Source organism: Myxocyprinus asiaticus, chromosome 10 (genome assembly GCF_019703515.2).
Source record: "Myxocyprinus asiaticus isolate MX2 ecotype Aquarium Trade chromosome 10, UBuf_Myxa_2, whole genome shotgun sequence".
NCBI classification, from domain to species: Eukaryota; Metazoa; Chordata; class Actinopteri; order Cypriniformes; family Catostomidae; genus Myxocyprinus; species Myxocyprinus asiaticus.
Window position 1 is genome coordinate 16,689,270 of NC_059353.1, and position 16,154 is coordinate 16,705,423.

At 38.2% G+C, this 16,154-nt stretch overlaps 2 protein-coding genes across 2 annotated transcripts; one reads left to right on the top strand and one right to left on the bottom strand.

Annotated features, from left to right (window-relative positions):
- Positions 1-3,560: 3,560 nt before the first annotated feature.
- On the bottom strand, positions 3,561-9,286 carry LOC127447359 (uncharacterized). The gene is made up of 3 exons (XM_051709176.1): positions 9,214-9,286; positions 7,917-8,185; positions 3,561-5,388 (listed from the first exon to the last, which is right to left on the bottom strand). Exons 1-3 carry the CDS (start codon positions 9,284-9,286, stop codon positions 4,885-4,887), a joined length of 846 nt encoding a protein of 281 aa, XP_051565136.1. The 3' UTR covers positions 3,561-4,884.
- On the top strand, positions 7,290-9,969 carry fzd7a (frizzled class receptor 7a). The gene has a single exon (XM_051709339.1). The coding sequence runs from the start codon at positions 7,737-7,739 to the stop codon at positions 9,396-9,398; it is 1,662 nt and encodes a 553-aa protein (XP_051565299.1). The 5' UTR covers positions 7,290-7,736; the 3' UTR covers positions 9,399-9,969.
- Positions 9,970-16,154: the final 6,185 nt, after the last annotated feature.

A 16,154-nucleotide genomic window follows, 5' to 3' on the forward strand; every position in this document is an offset into this window, starting at 1 on the left:
CCACAACGTACTAAATCATGGGGCTTTGATATGGCAAGCATCAATAGATCCTTGGAACAAGCTGTAAAAATTTTTTTTACTAAATCTGGAAAACATGTTAGCTTTTTCTCCAACAATCTAAGTAATTAAATCATTGCGCCAAGGGGAGGAAATGTTCTTGGAAAACTATAAATTGATTTGCAGAATTTCCTGGAAACTTATACAGTTAGGCTAATTTTTAGGTAGGGTCAGGTCAGAGATGTTTGAAGCATTTGGCATTACAGTGTCTTTTAATCTCAGTGACAATGGCTCGTAATTTTTGTCTCAAGGGTCTGGTGAACGCTGGTGGGTGTGTCTGAGCGACTCCCTTGGGAAATCAGCCTCTCTGAAACCCTCACTTGCTATGAGTAAAAAAAAAAAAACAACTTACATTTAAGTTGGTTCGCTGACTAAACTAGTTGAAAGAAACCGTATCATTATTTTGCAAAATATTGTGATATCCTTCCTTTACCATCAACATTCTCACTGAATGAGGGAAGTTGTTTAAAGTATTGCAAAATGTTTGCTATTGGTTGAAGTATTTAAGTTATTATGGAATCTGTAGCCACATTAAAAAGAAAACACAGCATTATTATACACACACACACTGTTGTATTTGTGATGACCTCAGATGTCAGTCATCGCTAAAAAAAAAAAGTAGAGACATGCACAACTCTAACCAGGCCTATAAAGCACAGAAAAGACAGTAAATATTGACACACTAAAAGCACTTCTCATCTTGGTTTGATTTTTTTGTCAGGATGATTAAGTGAAATTCAATTAACCCCCTAAAATAATTAAGATCAAGAAGTCAATAAAGACACTACAAAAAGCATTGCAGAACTCTGTCATATTGAAAGTTCCCATCATGCAGGCCAAAGAGCTTTCCCCAGTACATCATATATATATATATATAGTTTTATTCCACCACATGCCACCTGAATTCCCTTTACTACTTCTCTGTCTCTCTTTCTCTTTCTTCAATAGTTGCAGTGTAAAAATGTGAAGCTAAGCTGTGTGAGAGCTAATAAGGCCTAGTGGGAAACCACAAATATTAATGAAGTCCACTAAAAATCATATGAAATAACCAAAGTGGTCTAATCATCTACTCTAAAAAAAAATTGCTCTTTGGCTGAACTTGATTAAATCTTGGACAGTGGTAGAATGTGTTTTGAAATGAGTTGTCTTAATTTAAAATTACTATGTAATCTCAACACAAACACTTTGTGTAGAAAGAACCTAGTTGAACTGGGTAAACCAAACAAAACTAGATGTGTATCAAATGTAACTCAAATAATTCTCTTTTATTTCTTACTAACAAAAGAACATTATTTGAGTTACAAGTCCTATCTAGTGAAAGCGAATGTTAGCATGCTAAATACTTGCTGGTTGGTTGCACTACAGAGTATAGATTAGTAACTATGCTATGGTTAGCACAGCATCCCATGTGTGACATCTATCTGTCCTCATCGTTAGATCAAGCTCCACTCTTCACCGTAATGGTAACCCCCAAAACTCCAACATAACAGAAACTCTTCTAAATCTCAACAAAACAAAACATTAAACACTAATAAGTATCCCACTTTATATTCATCTTGCACAAAAACACATAAAAATAACACTTATAAGAAATCCCCGCCCAGTTTCATGTTACATTAACACCACAAAAAGTATTCATGTAGTCCCAACTCAAATGGAATAAGTTAACTTCCATTTTACAAATTTAAATGGATAGAATGCAATGAAATCAAGTTGTGACAAAATGTTCTAGAATTGTGTTTTTTGCCACCTCTCAATCCATCCATAACAACATACCACCTCCTAATCTTTTCCCATTGCGATTATACAGTATTGTTATACAAAGGCTACATTAAAAGCTAATTTTGTTCCTCCTATTAACAGAGTATATTAAAAAGCCAAAGTATGCACATTATAAATCACTCTTGCAGAGCTGCATAACATTTTCATAATTTCATATTTTAATTTCCATGTATTCTGTCCTACACTGACCATGTATTCTGTCCCAGTTTCAAATATTGTACAAGAAGCATGCCAACATAAAGGTATGAAAAAAAGTTTTTTTTTTTTTTTTTTCACAACTATGACCTTGTAAGCCAGAGAAATAAATGTCAGTCTAAGTTTTAAGTTGCATGTCTTTTGGAAGATGGAGTGAATGGATATGCTCAATGATCAAACACGGGACACTGAAGAGCAACGGAGTGAGAATCAGAATAAGCGTGCCATGCCACTAATTTCTGAGGCAGCAGCTTTGGGCTCCATGTGATTGATGTTGAAGTCCATGGAGCAGATCATCTCCCTCAGCCCTCACATTTACATATCGAGTAACCAGGCATACTGCTATACAGCTCAGATCTATTTTTAAAATACACTCCAGAGAAGAGAAGAAGATTTTTTATTCATGATTGAGAATAAGTTATTCAATAAGCCAATAGCTCTGGCTATCACTGGTCTCCAATAATTACTAATTGATTGGTTTATAATTGTAACAAGCTGTAAAATTTTTGCATTTTGGCACCACAGAAACGATGTATGGTTAAATAATTATTTATTTTCTTCTTCAAAACTGGACCTTAATACATTTTACAGAATTTCCAAACCAATTTCTTGTGGCAGGCCTATTTCACTAAATCTCTTCAAATGCTGATTCTCCTAACACGGACATACTTTTAATCATCTCTTAATGCACACTTTTAATCCTCTGCATTCTTCCCCCTAAAGTAGTCCAAAATTGTTTAGTTGATGGTGCCCACCCACTTTGGGTGAAAATAATTCACATGAATATAACAAAATATCTACCGCTTGCAAACAGGTAAAGTATCGACGCCAGCCTGAGTAGTGGGTGTGAGGTATGTCATTGGGTGTGTGTCGGCTATTTTATTTTTTGTAATGCTAAGGTGACAATTGATGAACATTCAGACTCTGACCATGATAATCCCTCTATTAATGTTACATTTGCAAAACTGCCAAACTAAGATGCTACTGCAATGTATAGTATGTACAACGGGGCTAAAAAGGGGTAAAACACTCCCCTGTTGAAGGGGCTAAAGGCCCTCCAAAAAACACATTGTTTTTCTTAAGTGGTGGGAATAGATTTGTTATGAAAAATGTTCAAAGTGGGCTCACAATGACTGGTCCAGTTACAATGGAGATTAATTTGTTTAATAGAATACTCAGAGATGTTATGAAATGTCACGTGTTTTAAATTATCAGGAAACATTAACCCTTTTCTGAAGTGGTTATTTTGAATAAGCATTATCTTAATTTGTTACTCAAAAAAGCATCTTAATCCCTCAGAAGTATATGACTATGTTGACAAATTTTGCTCCATAACTATTGTCCCTATTTACATGCAGGGTTGGGGAGTAACAGAATACATGTAACAGGAATACGTATTTAAAATACAAAATATAAGTAACTGAATTCCACTACAGTTACAATTTAAATCATTGGTAATTAGAATAAAGTTACATTCAAAAAGTATTTTGATTACTGAAGAGATTTTATTGTCATTTGTTTCATTTAATATTCAGTCCTTTCAGATGGAAAATATTTATACATATAAATAATGCGATCCAAAGTGCATTTGAACAGCGGTGAAACACTTTCTTATGATGTGTTACATTCATACGAGCAGACAGAGAAGTTTAAAGTAAGTTTGAAGTAAGTTTGAAGCAGAAGAAATAGAAATAAACCTTGTGTAAATTATCAGCTTTACACTAAGCTAAAATGCTATTTCTAGACATTTTACATGCACGTTACCAGGCACAATCATATTTTTTTATCAAGAAAATTCACGATGGATCATAATTTCTTTTTTCAAGTAAGACCTTTGATATTAGGGCAAAAATCTTATTCTTGATAATAATTTTTGTATAGTTTTCCTGTAAAAATATCTAAAAATCCTTAAAACAAGATCAATTTGAATTATCTTGTTTTAGAAACAACACTGCATAAGATATTTATGTTTTTCAGAGAATGTATTTTTAACATGTGTATTTTGTCTTACTGTACTGACAGAGTTTTTATAGTCAAAACAAGTGAAAAAATCTACCAGTGCTGAAGAAGTAATCCAAAGTATTTAGAATATGTTACTGACCTTGAGTAATCTAATGGAATACATTACATATTACATTTTACAGCATGTATTCTGTAATCTGTAGTGGAATACATTTCAAAAGTAACCCTCACAACCCCGTTTACACAATATCACTATAACCCCTCTAGGGGCCTTTTACCCCAGGTGTGGTAAAAGGCCCTCTTGCCACAATTATTTTAATTAATTTTAAACAAAACAGCCTTCCTATTTATTTCTAATAACTAATTGTGTTACTCCATCATTAATTAATAAATATTTACATTTACATTTACATTTATTCATTTGGCAGACACTTTTATCCAAAGCGACTTACAAAAGAGGAAAACATAAGCGAATCATCTTAAGGAGACAGTGGTATGAAAAGTGCTGTATTACAAAGTTTCACTAACATCATAATAGTATTCAAAACAGAATAAAGTGCAACAGGAAATTTTATTTTATTTTATTTTTTAATGACTGGTTAAGTGCTCATGGAAAAGATGTGTTTTAGTCATTTTTTGAAGACAGAGAGTGAGTCAGCTTCACGGATGGAGTTGGGAAGGTTGTTCCACCAACGTGGTATGATGAAGCTGAAAGTCCGGGAAAGTGTTTTGGTGCCTCTTTGTGTTGGTACAACAAGGCGACGTTCCTTAGCCGACCGCAGGCTTCTAGTGGGCGTGTAGCTCTGCATAAATGATTTTAGGTATGCTGGAGCAGACCCAGTGATTGTTCTGTATGCCAGCATCAGAGACTTGAATTTGATACGTGCATCAACCGGCAGCCAGTGGAGAGAGACAAGGAGTGGTGTAACGTGCTCTCTTTGGTTCATTAAAGACCAGACGTGCTGCTGCATTCTGGATCATTTGGAGGGGTCTAATTGCACATGCAGGGAGGCCTGCAGTGAGAGCGTTACAGTAGTCCAGTCTAGTTATGACAAGTGACTGGAAAAGCAGTTTTGTGGCATGTTCAGAGAGGAAGGGTCTTATCTTCCTGATATTGTAGAGTGTAAATCTACATGATCTTGCGGTCTTTGAGATGTGGTCTGTGAAATTTAGTCTGTTGTCGATGGTTACCCTTAGATTTCTGACTGATTTGGAAGGCGTTACTGTAGTTGCACCCAGCTGCACTGTGATGTTGTGTTCAACAACAGGGTTGGCTGGAAAGACAAGGAGTTCAGTCTTGGCTGGGTTGAGTTGCAGGTGGTGTTCCTTCATCCAGGCCGAGATGTCTGCCAGGCAGGCAGAAATTTGAGCAGGTACTGTGGTGTCGTTGGGCTGGAAAGACAAGTAGAGTTGCGTGTCATCAGCATTGCAGTGGTAAGAGAAACCATGTGCCTGAATGATGGGTCCCAGTGATGTTGTGTATATAGATCCCTGAGGTACCCCAGTAAGTAGCTGATGTGGCTTGGATACCTCACTTCTCCAGGCTACCTATATATAATATATATATATATATATATATATATATATATATATATATATATATATATATATATATATATATATAATTTTATTTTATTTTTTTAAATCTTGATACACTTTGTGGCCAGAAAAAAAGGAAATTTTCCTTAAGGTGAGCCTTTAGCCCAGTTGTACCCAGTGCTGAGTGTAATCCAATTACGAAATAATTAGTTACTGTAATCGAATTACTTTTTAGTAAAAAAATAGTGTAATGCATTACATTTTAAATTCTTGTAATCTGATTTTAGTTACTGATTTTCAATTAATTTAATTACTTTTAAGTACATTATAGTGTTTTGCTTATTTCTAATATATTATTTATGTAGAATACATTAATTGAATAGGCTATTAATCCTATTAATCCTTCCCTCCCTCCAGGAAATATATACAAGGCGGTGCGTGAAAAAAGCTCGGAGGATCATCAGAGACTCCAGCCACCCGAGCCATGGGCTGTTCTCACTGCCTCCATCAGGTAGGGGGTATCGCAGCATCAGGACCCTCACCAGCCGACTCCATGACAGCTTCTTCCCCCAAGCAATCAGACTTTTGAACTCTTGATCTCCCACGATCAAATACATCAGCACTGCACTTTATTACTCTTACTCTTATATCTCACACCGGACTGTCATAAATTATATTATTATTATATTATATTCTCTCTTAACAACTGACTATCAACCGACAGCCTGAATGTCAATACAGTACAATACTGTACATTCTATATATACTATATATATATACTTTTTTATATATTTTTATTTTTTATTGATTAATGTGTATCTATATAGTGCGTATTGTATACTGTACAGTGTATGTTATTATTTGTATATTGTTGAGTGTAATTATGTGTATATCAGATGTTTAAATTGTGCTGTGTTAATTTGATGTTTATTGTAGATTGGTATATGTCTCATCACTGTCACGACTGCTATGTTGATCTGAACTGCACCCAATAATTTCACACACCATTGCACTAGTGTATATGGTTGTGTGACAATAAAGTGATTTGATTTGATTTGATTCGATTAATTATGGCCCCGTAACGAGTCATTGTGAAGGAGAAATATTTCAGAGAAATAGTGATTACTATTTTTAAGTAACTTATCCAACACTGGTTGTATATTAAGAAAAAGAGTGGAATGAACAAACAAACATTATATGGGTTCGAAAGGATTTGTGTGCTCACAGAAAATTCTGCTCAGATTGGATAGTAATTTTCCACATGGATTTAGCACTTAGACAACAGATTATGTGCGACTGTTACAAGAAAACCAATTTCACCAATTCTTCTCTTCACCAACAACAACCAATTCTCAGTGTTGCCAAACTCTGATGTGGAAATCAGTATACACTCATTTTGAATTTATTATGACTATAAATATTTGGTTATCATTTTTTAAAAGCTTTCATATAACGAAATCAGAATTTGGATTGAGAAGGGATTTTTCTTTCACTGAGTATAAGTAACGAGTAAAGTTTTGCCAACTGTTTTTTCGAAAACAGCCTATAGATTTTTTTCACTCCGTGTGTAGAAGGAAAGTTTCTTGATAGCTGAGACCCTTGACGCAAAGGAAAACAAACCCTGTGATTGGTCAAAGACGCTGTTGGTTTCAAGGCGCCCCAGATCGAAGGGCAGTGAATTTGAATGAGGGGTGTGTAGAAACCGACGGTGTGTGCGCCTCACTCGCGCTCAAACCTTTCAGTCAGTGAGAAGATGCGTATCTATTCGGCGGACGAGCGAGTCAAGCGCATTCAACTAAAGATATCCGACAGAAGTTGCCCAGCACGGATAAGTCAAATTCTCTCAGAGACACACACACTTTCAAGCGGGATTTGGTGGACACCGGAGCCATACGGAAAACTTTAATTAACGGTCAACAAATTCTCTCGCGAACCCTGAAGAGAGAGAAAAAACATGAGCTCCTTGTGGATTTAGTTTGGATGTATTTACTGCTTTTCGTCAACTTTTGACATTTTGGCAAAAGTTTTCTTCAGATATCAGCTCATTTACCTAATATGATTGCTTTTGGACCACGAGTGCCGTGGTGTTGACACAAAAAAGGCAACGGGGTCGAAAACGAGGAGCTTTTGCTAGTACACAAGGACTGGTGAGAGAAACTTTTCTCGCGGTGAAGTGGCAGTTTCCCCTTCCTTTCCTCAAAATGCAGCACTGTTGTGGGATTACGAGCTATTTTCTTTTGTTTTTTTGCCTGGCCTTGCAGCCGTCCTGCGGTCAGTATCACGGAGAGAAGGGGATCTCCATTCCCGAACACGGCTTCTGCCAGCCCATATCGATCCCTCTGTGTACCGACATTGCCTACAATCAAACCATCATGCCTAACCTTTTGGGTCACACCAACCAGGAGGACGCCGGACTGGAAGTGCACCAGTTCTACCCTCTCGTCAAAGTCCAGTGCTCGATGGACCTTAAGTTTTTCCTCTGCTCCATGTACGCGCCGGTGTGCACGGTGCTCGAGCAAGCCATCCCGCCGTGTCGCTCCTTGTGCGAGCGGGCGAGACAGGGCTGCGAGGCCCTCATGAACAAGTTCGGCTTCCAGTGGCCCGAGAGACTCCGCTGCGAGAATTTCCCCGTCCACGGCGCGGGAGAGATCTGCGTGGGACAGAACACGTCGGACGCTGGAAGCCCGACATCAGACCCGACGCCCTACGTACCCGAACTGATCACGTTAGGGCCAAGCGTGGTCAGACCCAGTCAGCAATTCACATGCCCACTGCAGCTGAAAGTGCCCACTTACCTCAAGTACCACTTCATGGGCGAAAAAGACTGTGGTGCGCCATGCGAGCCCACTAAACCCAACGGGTTGATGTATTTCCGAGAGGAGGAGGTCAAATTCGGCCGGCTTTGGGTGGGCATTTGGTCCATTTTGTGTTGTGTTAGTACCCTGTTCACTGTGCTCACATACTTGGTGGACATGAGGCGGTTTCGTTACCCCGAGAGGCCCATCATCTTCCTCTCGGGCTGCTATTTCATGGTGGCCGTTGCTTACGCGGCGGGTTTTTTCCTTGAAGACAAAGTAGTTTGCATTGACAAGTTTAACGATGATGGTTACAAGACCGTGTCCCAGGGCACGAAGAAAGAGGGCTGCACTATTCTCTTCATGATCCTCTACTTCTTCGGCATGGCGAGCTCAATTTGGTGGGTCATCCTGTCCCTTACGTGGTTCCTTTCGGCGGGAATGAAGTGGGGTCACGAAGCAATAGAGGCCAACTCTCAGTATTTCCACCTCGCTGCTTGGGCTGTGCCAGCAGTTAAGACTATTACCATTCTCGCCATGGGACAAGTGGACGGTGACCTCCTCACCGGGGTGTGCTACGTTGGCATCTACAACGTGGACTCTCTGCGCGGGTTCGTTCTGGCGCCCCTCTTCGTCTACCTCTTCATCGGCACCTCTTTTCTCCTGGCCGGGTTCGTGTCACTTTTCCGCATCAGAACCATCATGAAGCACGACGGCACCAAGACGGAGAAGCTGGAGAAGCTGATGGTGCGCATCGGCGTGTTCAGCGTGCTCTACACGGTTCCCGCTACTATAGTGATCGCCTGTTATTTCTATGAGCAGGCTTTCCGAGAGCAGTGGGAGAAAACCTGGCACATGCAGACGTGTAAGCGCTTTGCTGTACCTTGCCCAGTCAACAACTTTGCCCCCATGTCTCCGGATTTCACCGTCTTCATGATAAAGTATCTGATGACCATGATCGTGGGAATCACCTCTGGATTTTGGATATGGTCTGGGAAAACCCTGCAGTCTTGGCGCAGGTTTTACAAAAGGCTCAGTAATAGTAATCAAGGCGAGACAACGGTATGAAGAAGGAGACACGATCTGACCCTGCAGCTTTAGTCCGAGACTTGACTACAGTGCTCCTTAGGTGTTTCCACAATGAAAACGGAGCCACATGAACAGTGTTATCTAACCGTCGGTTCTGCTCATAAACATTTGACTGTTTTCTGTAACAGTGTGATCTATGTAGACGTATACATTTCATGCAGTCTTGAATGCCGTTCACGGTTCTGTATACCTGAGATTTGGACGTAATTTGCCTTATACATGTACCATCCCTTGTTTTAAACCACAGGGACTTGTATGAGTTTCGCAGCCCTCCGTTGACAATCATGCATATCTCTTTGAAACAAACGGACCGTCAAATACGCATTAGGACTGGGATAGTTAAATGCATGTGTACCGCTGTGAATTTATGCAAGCTCTCTTTAAACGATGTAACGTGTAAATAATCACCTTTTCTCAAAGAATATATGTATTTATGAAAATAATCGTGCTGTTTTTTACTTGATTTTTAAAATTTGGTAAGAGACCTTTGTACCTGTACAGTTTCGCTGAATAAAATGATTACATTTTTAACAAACTGCCTCACTTTAATTTAGTTCACATTAATGGTTGTTGTTCTGACTGGTGTTGAATGCTATTCAGTTTCATATTAAACATCAGAAACACTTTACAATAAGGTTCCATTTGTTTACATTAGTTAATGCATTAGGTATCATGAACTAACAATGAACAATATATTTCTTACAGCATTTATTAATGTTAGTGCATTAAAATACAATTGTTCATTGTTAGTTCAAAGTGCATTAACTAATGTTATCTTTTGATAAGTGTATTAGGCCTATTATATGTTGAAATTAACATGAACCAAGATTAAGAAATGCTGTAAAAGTATTGTCCATTGTAAGTTCATGTTAATTAATGTTGTTAACTAATGTTCACAAATGAAAGTTTATTGTAAAGTGTTACGAAACATTCTGAACAGGAGGCACCACCATGTGTAAACCACGTGTAGCAATTTATGTTGTATTCCTATTATTTTTTGTAAAAACAAAAAAACGACATCAGATAGTAATACAGACCTCAAAATGACTACTTTGAATAATTAATGAGCAACACTAAAACCCCAAATAAGCTCAAGTAGCCTACTTTGTTATTTTCTAATGTGCTATGAGAGACTTTTTTCTGCAACGAAAAACATGCCAGACAAGATCAGTTTTGATTAGCAAAAGAATTTGATCAGAAACAACCTCCAAAAGTGATGATCAAAAGTAAGAAAAAGATGGGAGGCGTCCAAATGATCATTCTTTTACATTTGGACAGCGATTCTATTTAGCAAACTGTTTACCTAATCGATATCTTCATTTCTAAAAACATTTATTTATCACAGAAACTCGTGCAGCTTCGCAGAGAAAAAGTTTAAGACCAATGCTTTGGCGCCACCCTTAGGTGACAGATATATTACAGACTGATATATTGCTTGCCTGCTTGGCTGCTTTACATTATAGTCTTTTAAATGAACTGCAAATACAAATAAATAAATATCACGAACAAATGAGATGCGTCATGTTTCTTTTGTAAGCTGAAAAATCAACTTTAATATACACAATTTTACCACTATCTGAGAGCTCTCTAATATTTTTCTTTCTCTAAAAAAATAGACAATACCAGTGTGCATATTGAATAGGAAAATGAATAACAAAAACTAGGTCACATTGAACCCTGTATCATTGGGTGTAAAAGGTAATGAATCACGTACTGTAACACTAATTACAATCTTACAGTAAAAGCTGTGTATTTTAATCAAGATCACAGTTAGAACACTGGGAATATTTCCCTTCATGCAATTTTGAGCTGTCATTTTCAGTGTGCACATTTACATTAGCATACTCTCGCTGTGGGAAATTTGATTTTTTTTATTATTTATTTATTTTTATTTTTTTGTGAATAAATCATTAATCCTTACTGATCATGAAAGGAAACTTTGCTTGTTGTAATTATTGATTTGTCTACTTAAAATTAATTATTTTGGGACATGCTAGGATACAAGGTCACTGATAAAATCAGGCAAACATGCAAGGTAATCAGTGGGGGACAACTGTACCCACAGCCTAAGAAACATGACAGAAAATGCTCCTTCTAGAGTTTTTTCTATGCTTTTATTCTGTCAGAAAGCTTAGATAAGTAAGCAAGACAAATGGACAAATTAAATAACTGGTAGAAAGCCAGATAGACATAAATACATTATAGACAGACAGATAGATAAATGATAGATAGAACATTATATTTTATTAATTTGAATATATACATATGAAAGCATTAGAAAATGTTGTAAACAATCACAGAGCATAATATGTGTCAGTATATTTCACTTAAGTTAGACCAAATGCCTTATTTAGGACATTATAAATGGGTAATCCTGGGGTAATGTTACAATAGTACCATGGGGGCGTGGGGACAGTTAAAGTGTCCACTGTCTTCACGCTTTTAAATTGTGGAAAATAGGAACAATGTATGCAGGTTTTTGACATTTATTTTAATGGTATAAAGATAAAGGCATCTTGTGTGGAAAAAATGGCATGTTTATTCTGGCCAATATTTGTGCAGTTCAGCAAAAAGTGTTACAAGTGTACTCAGTCTACCCTACTAATTTCAGACCAGAAAGTTTAGAGGAAAGCAAAAGCTCAGCTCAGAAAGAGTGTAGGCAGGTCAATGTTTGATACCCTAATATTTTGTCCCCTTCAGCCTAAAAAGCCCAGCAGGTAGGCCAAGGGTTCTGTTCATGGTCAGAAAGTATGATCTCACAGAGTAATAAAATTATTCACAGTGTTATACAAGGCACAAGGAGATGGGTTGTTTTTATGGCCAAAAACTGTCACGTTATTTTAGGCACTAAAGTCCCCTTTAGGACATCTTGCAGATCTTTTATTTGTAACTCCTTACTTGAACAATCTCCCCTGCTCCTCAGTTACACTGAGTCTATTTGATATCATGCAGTGGTTTGTGTGAAGGTAGGATGAGTCTATTTCGTGTGGCATGGACTGTCAAAAACACTAATTAGGGGTGTGACATCCTGAGCTTATGACAGGAAGTGCAGTGAAGTTGAGGCTTGTTTAGGTCATATCACGGAAAAACCAATCCAGGTCATTTAGAGCTATGAGAACTCATCTTCCTTTTGTTTATATTTCGGGATGGGTATGGCCAAGGTAGACAGAATTTCTGGCTTGAAAAGAGGGGGGTAATTTCTTGGTTGCAACCAAGGCAACAGAAAAACAGTGCCCTGCTGAGGATCTGCAGAGAGCCTAGCAACAGCAAAGCTCAGCAAACAGAAACATTCGTAACATGGCCCGGCATTGTTTTGTAGTAGTGTAAAAGTATCAGGTGGGGATGCCGAAGAACTCTCAAATGCATTCTGAATTCTAGAAATGGTCTCTGAGGAGAGAGGTGCTGGGGCAGAAACTGAGGTAGGAGAACAAGAGTGAACAAACAAGTATGTTGAACAACTGTGCAAATTACTGACTCAGTTACAAAAAGGTTTGACTACTTTTTTAATCATATATTATTTTAGCAATATTACGGTTGTTTTATAGAATATCAATATTACAGAATAAAAATGTCTTTGCAAGAAAAAATTACAATGCTTACAAAATATCAACAAGTAGAGAATGCTACTCTGATTAAGAAGGCTTTTAATGTAGGCCTTGGGAAATTATCCTTTTTTTGTTGTTGTTGAAAAAACGAGAATGATTTGAAAAAAAAATTGTTGATCAGACATTTCAAACTTGTTGAAAAATGATAATAATACCATGATCATGATAGGATAATCTTTATTTTAAAGTATTTATTTGATCTTTTTTTTTTTTTTTTTTTTTCAGTATTCATTCAAAAGCACATTATCAAAAACACAATGAAAGATTTTGTTCTGTCTTTGCTGAGTCGTGGATATGGCCAAGTTGTGCCAGATGAAGATGGTCATTATGAAAGACTGGAGGTCTGCTTTGAACCAGAGGTAGAGTAAATTATTATTGTATTATTCTATATATGTTTTATTCAGTGAAAGTTAAAGTTTAAATGTATGTGACTGCTCTAGAACACTCAATGGAAATATTTCTCCACTAGGATTATTTTAACTGGAAAACCCAGCCACCACTGCTTCGTCTTACCAGCAGTGGTCGATTTCTTGGAGGAATGGAGCCAGTGCCCCCTAAGACCTACAGTACACGGAGAGGGCCTCTTATTCTTTATTCAGAGGATCTCGCCCTGTCATACCAATCTGGCCAGGTTAACAGGAAAAGAAAGGCTCCTAGCTGCCCTAAACAGGAATTGGAGAATCAGCTGCACACACTGCAGGACCTAACCGGAGCTATTTTGGCTTATGGAAAAAAGCAGGTATATACAGTATGTGCTGCAGATAAATTGAGTAGGTTCTATTAAAACAACTGCAAAATCAGACTAATTACACTGTGAATTCAGTGAGAGGAGGTTGAAAGTTATGCTGCTGAAATCGGTCTGTGCTTATTGAAATTTGACACCACTGCCCCAAGTGGCCTAAGTTGGAAGTGTTGTTGAGGTGAAATGTTAAAAGTGAATTGTATTTTTAGTAAGCCGGTCGATTTAACACATTAATTCATTGCCATTAATTATATTTTAACAAATAATGTGTTAAAAAAAATGTAACATAAATTCTGTAATAAGTCAGCAGGGAGCTGTAAGCACAGCTCCAGCTGTACAGGTAGCAAAGACAGCTGGATGGAGCAGAGCGCAGGAGTCTCAAAAATAAAAACGTACTGCATGAAACAGTCCCTTATCTGTCCAGTTTCTTCAGTTAGGAGGCCTAGATCTATTATAAATGAACCATTGTTCAGTCCTGCCTGAAGTTGCCTCCTGATTGCTATAGAGCAACAGAGGTGGGACATAAACTTGAGAGGCCACAGTAAATCTTCTTGAATTTTACTGCCCACCTAAAGTTGAAACTCAGGTTCAGGTCAGGGTGACAGATTTGGTGGCAGTATTAGTTTACAAGCCCTGATTGCAGTACCACTACTCTCCTGGCCTGAGAGGTAACCTCATCCCGAAGTTGAGTAGGTGAAGTGTGGTATATTCATTTTACATTTCATTCCATAATCTTTCACTCGGGCTATACTGAGAGGTTTAGCTGCACCTGGGCTGGGTAGATAAGGCTGCAGTCAGTATGCACCACACATATGTGGTCAGTCCTCAAGGTGTCTCCAATTTCCACACATTCCAGGTCAATCAAACTTGCAATTTACCTATAATGTTCCGTTTGACCTCCGTGAGATGTGAGCTGCAAATCTTAATAAAGGTGTCCTGAGGGATTTCACATAAGCACAGTCCATAACCTATCCAATTCCGGTCCACCACAAACTGTTAATGCGCCACAGCCCTCGACTGTTCCTTCATTGTATGTACATGAATCTGTCCTCTTTCTGTGGCAAAAAAATCATCTGTTGATGCAAAATGAGATCAAAGGAACCCATGAACAAATCAGGTGTGCGTCTTTAATGAAAAAGTGAACTCCATGGTGGCTTCCTTTTTCAAATCTCGAGACCAGCTTCCATCATCCAAACATAAACCCGCAATAACAAGCAGAAGAGAAACTGCCCAAATACTCTGTGATCAGCAGGAAAGAGGCAACGACAATGATACTGAAAAATTGCTGCAGTATGTGACCGAAATGGCACCCTCTCAGGGCAGAAGGGGAATGATCCAGATGATGAGAGCTGAATGCAGTAATCAGCGTGTTTACTTCATAGAGATGAGGGTTTGGACAGGCATTTGGAGAGATTCCAGAGAGACGGTTCTTCAGTGTGGGTGGCCTGTGTGTAAGCCCAATCTGTCACGTTCTAACTACAGCTGAATGTAAAAAAGCACAGGTGTGCTACAGGGACAGAGAACTCAAAAAGGCCACCATACTGCCCAACAAAGGCAAACCGCAGTAACTACACATTGTCAAAATTGAGTATTGACCAGAATCGGGTCTCTTAAAATAAAGCCACAGTCACACTAGCCTTTGAGCATGCAGAATTATTTTGGACACTGGATAGATGTCACATTTGATAGCTTCTAGTTTTTATAAATAATAAATCACAAATATCCAAAAAATTCTTTATTCCAATGTAATTAAAATACCATCAACTTACTTTTCTGCAAAAATAAAAACACACTGTTTTGAAACATGTGTTCTTCGCATGAGCTTGCATTCTCTCACGTTCACATGCATTTGAATGGGAGCGAATGGAGCGCAAAGTCTAGTGTGACCGAACCTTTAGTGTATACTTTTTTTCTGCGTGCCATTCCGTTTCACACATTGTTGAGTGATCAGCCTTTCAAAGCATACTCTTTTGATCGCGAGCCCATACGGATGCATTCGATGCATGTGCACTATTTTGTGATACCCTTTTAGTACAGTCAACACTAGGTGCATATGTAGATGCACCGATACTTATGCTGCATTCCAGACAGCTCTTAACTCGGGATTTTCCCACCTCCAACATGAAAACTATGACTGGAATGCCGCATGAAGTCGGACATCCGACTTGTGAACCCGAGGTAGATCGATCAACCCCAACTTCAGCCAGTAGCATCATTTGACATCATTTCCAAGATGGCGCGACCTCCAAGCATAAACCAGAGCTGGGTTTTGTGAAGCATAAAAACAAATTTTGAGTAGTTTGCCGCAAAAATCATCTGCATGTGAAGATAATCAGTGGCCTCTCGATTTTTGTAAGGGTTCATGTGACCATGTCGTGTGATTGTCTG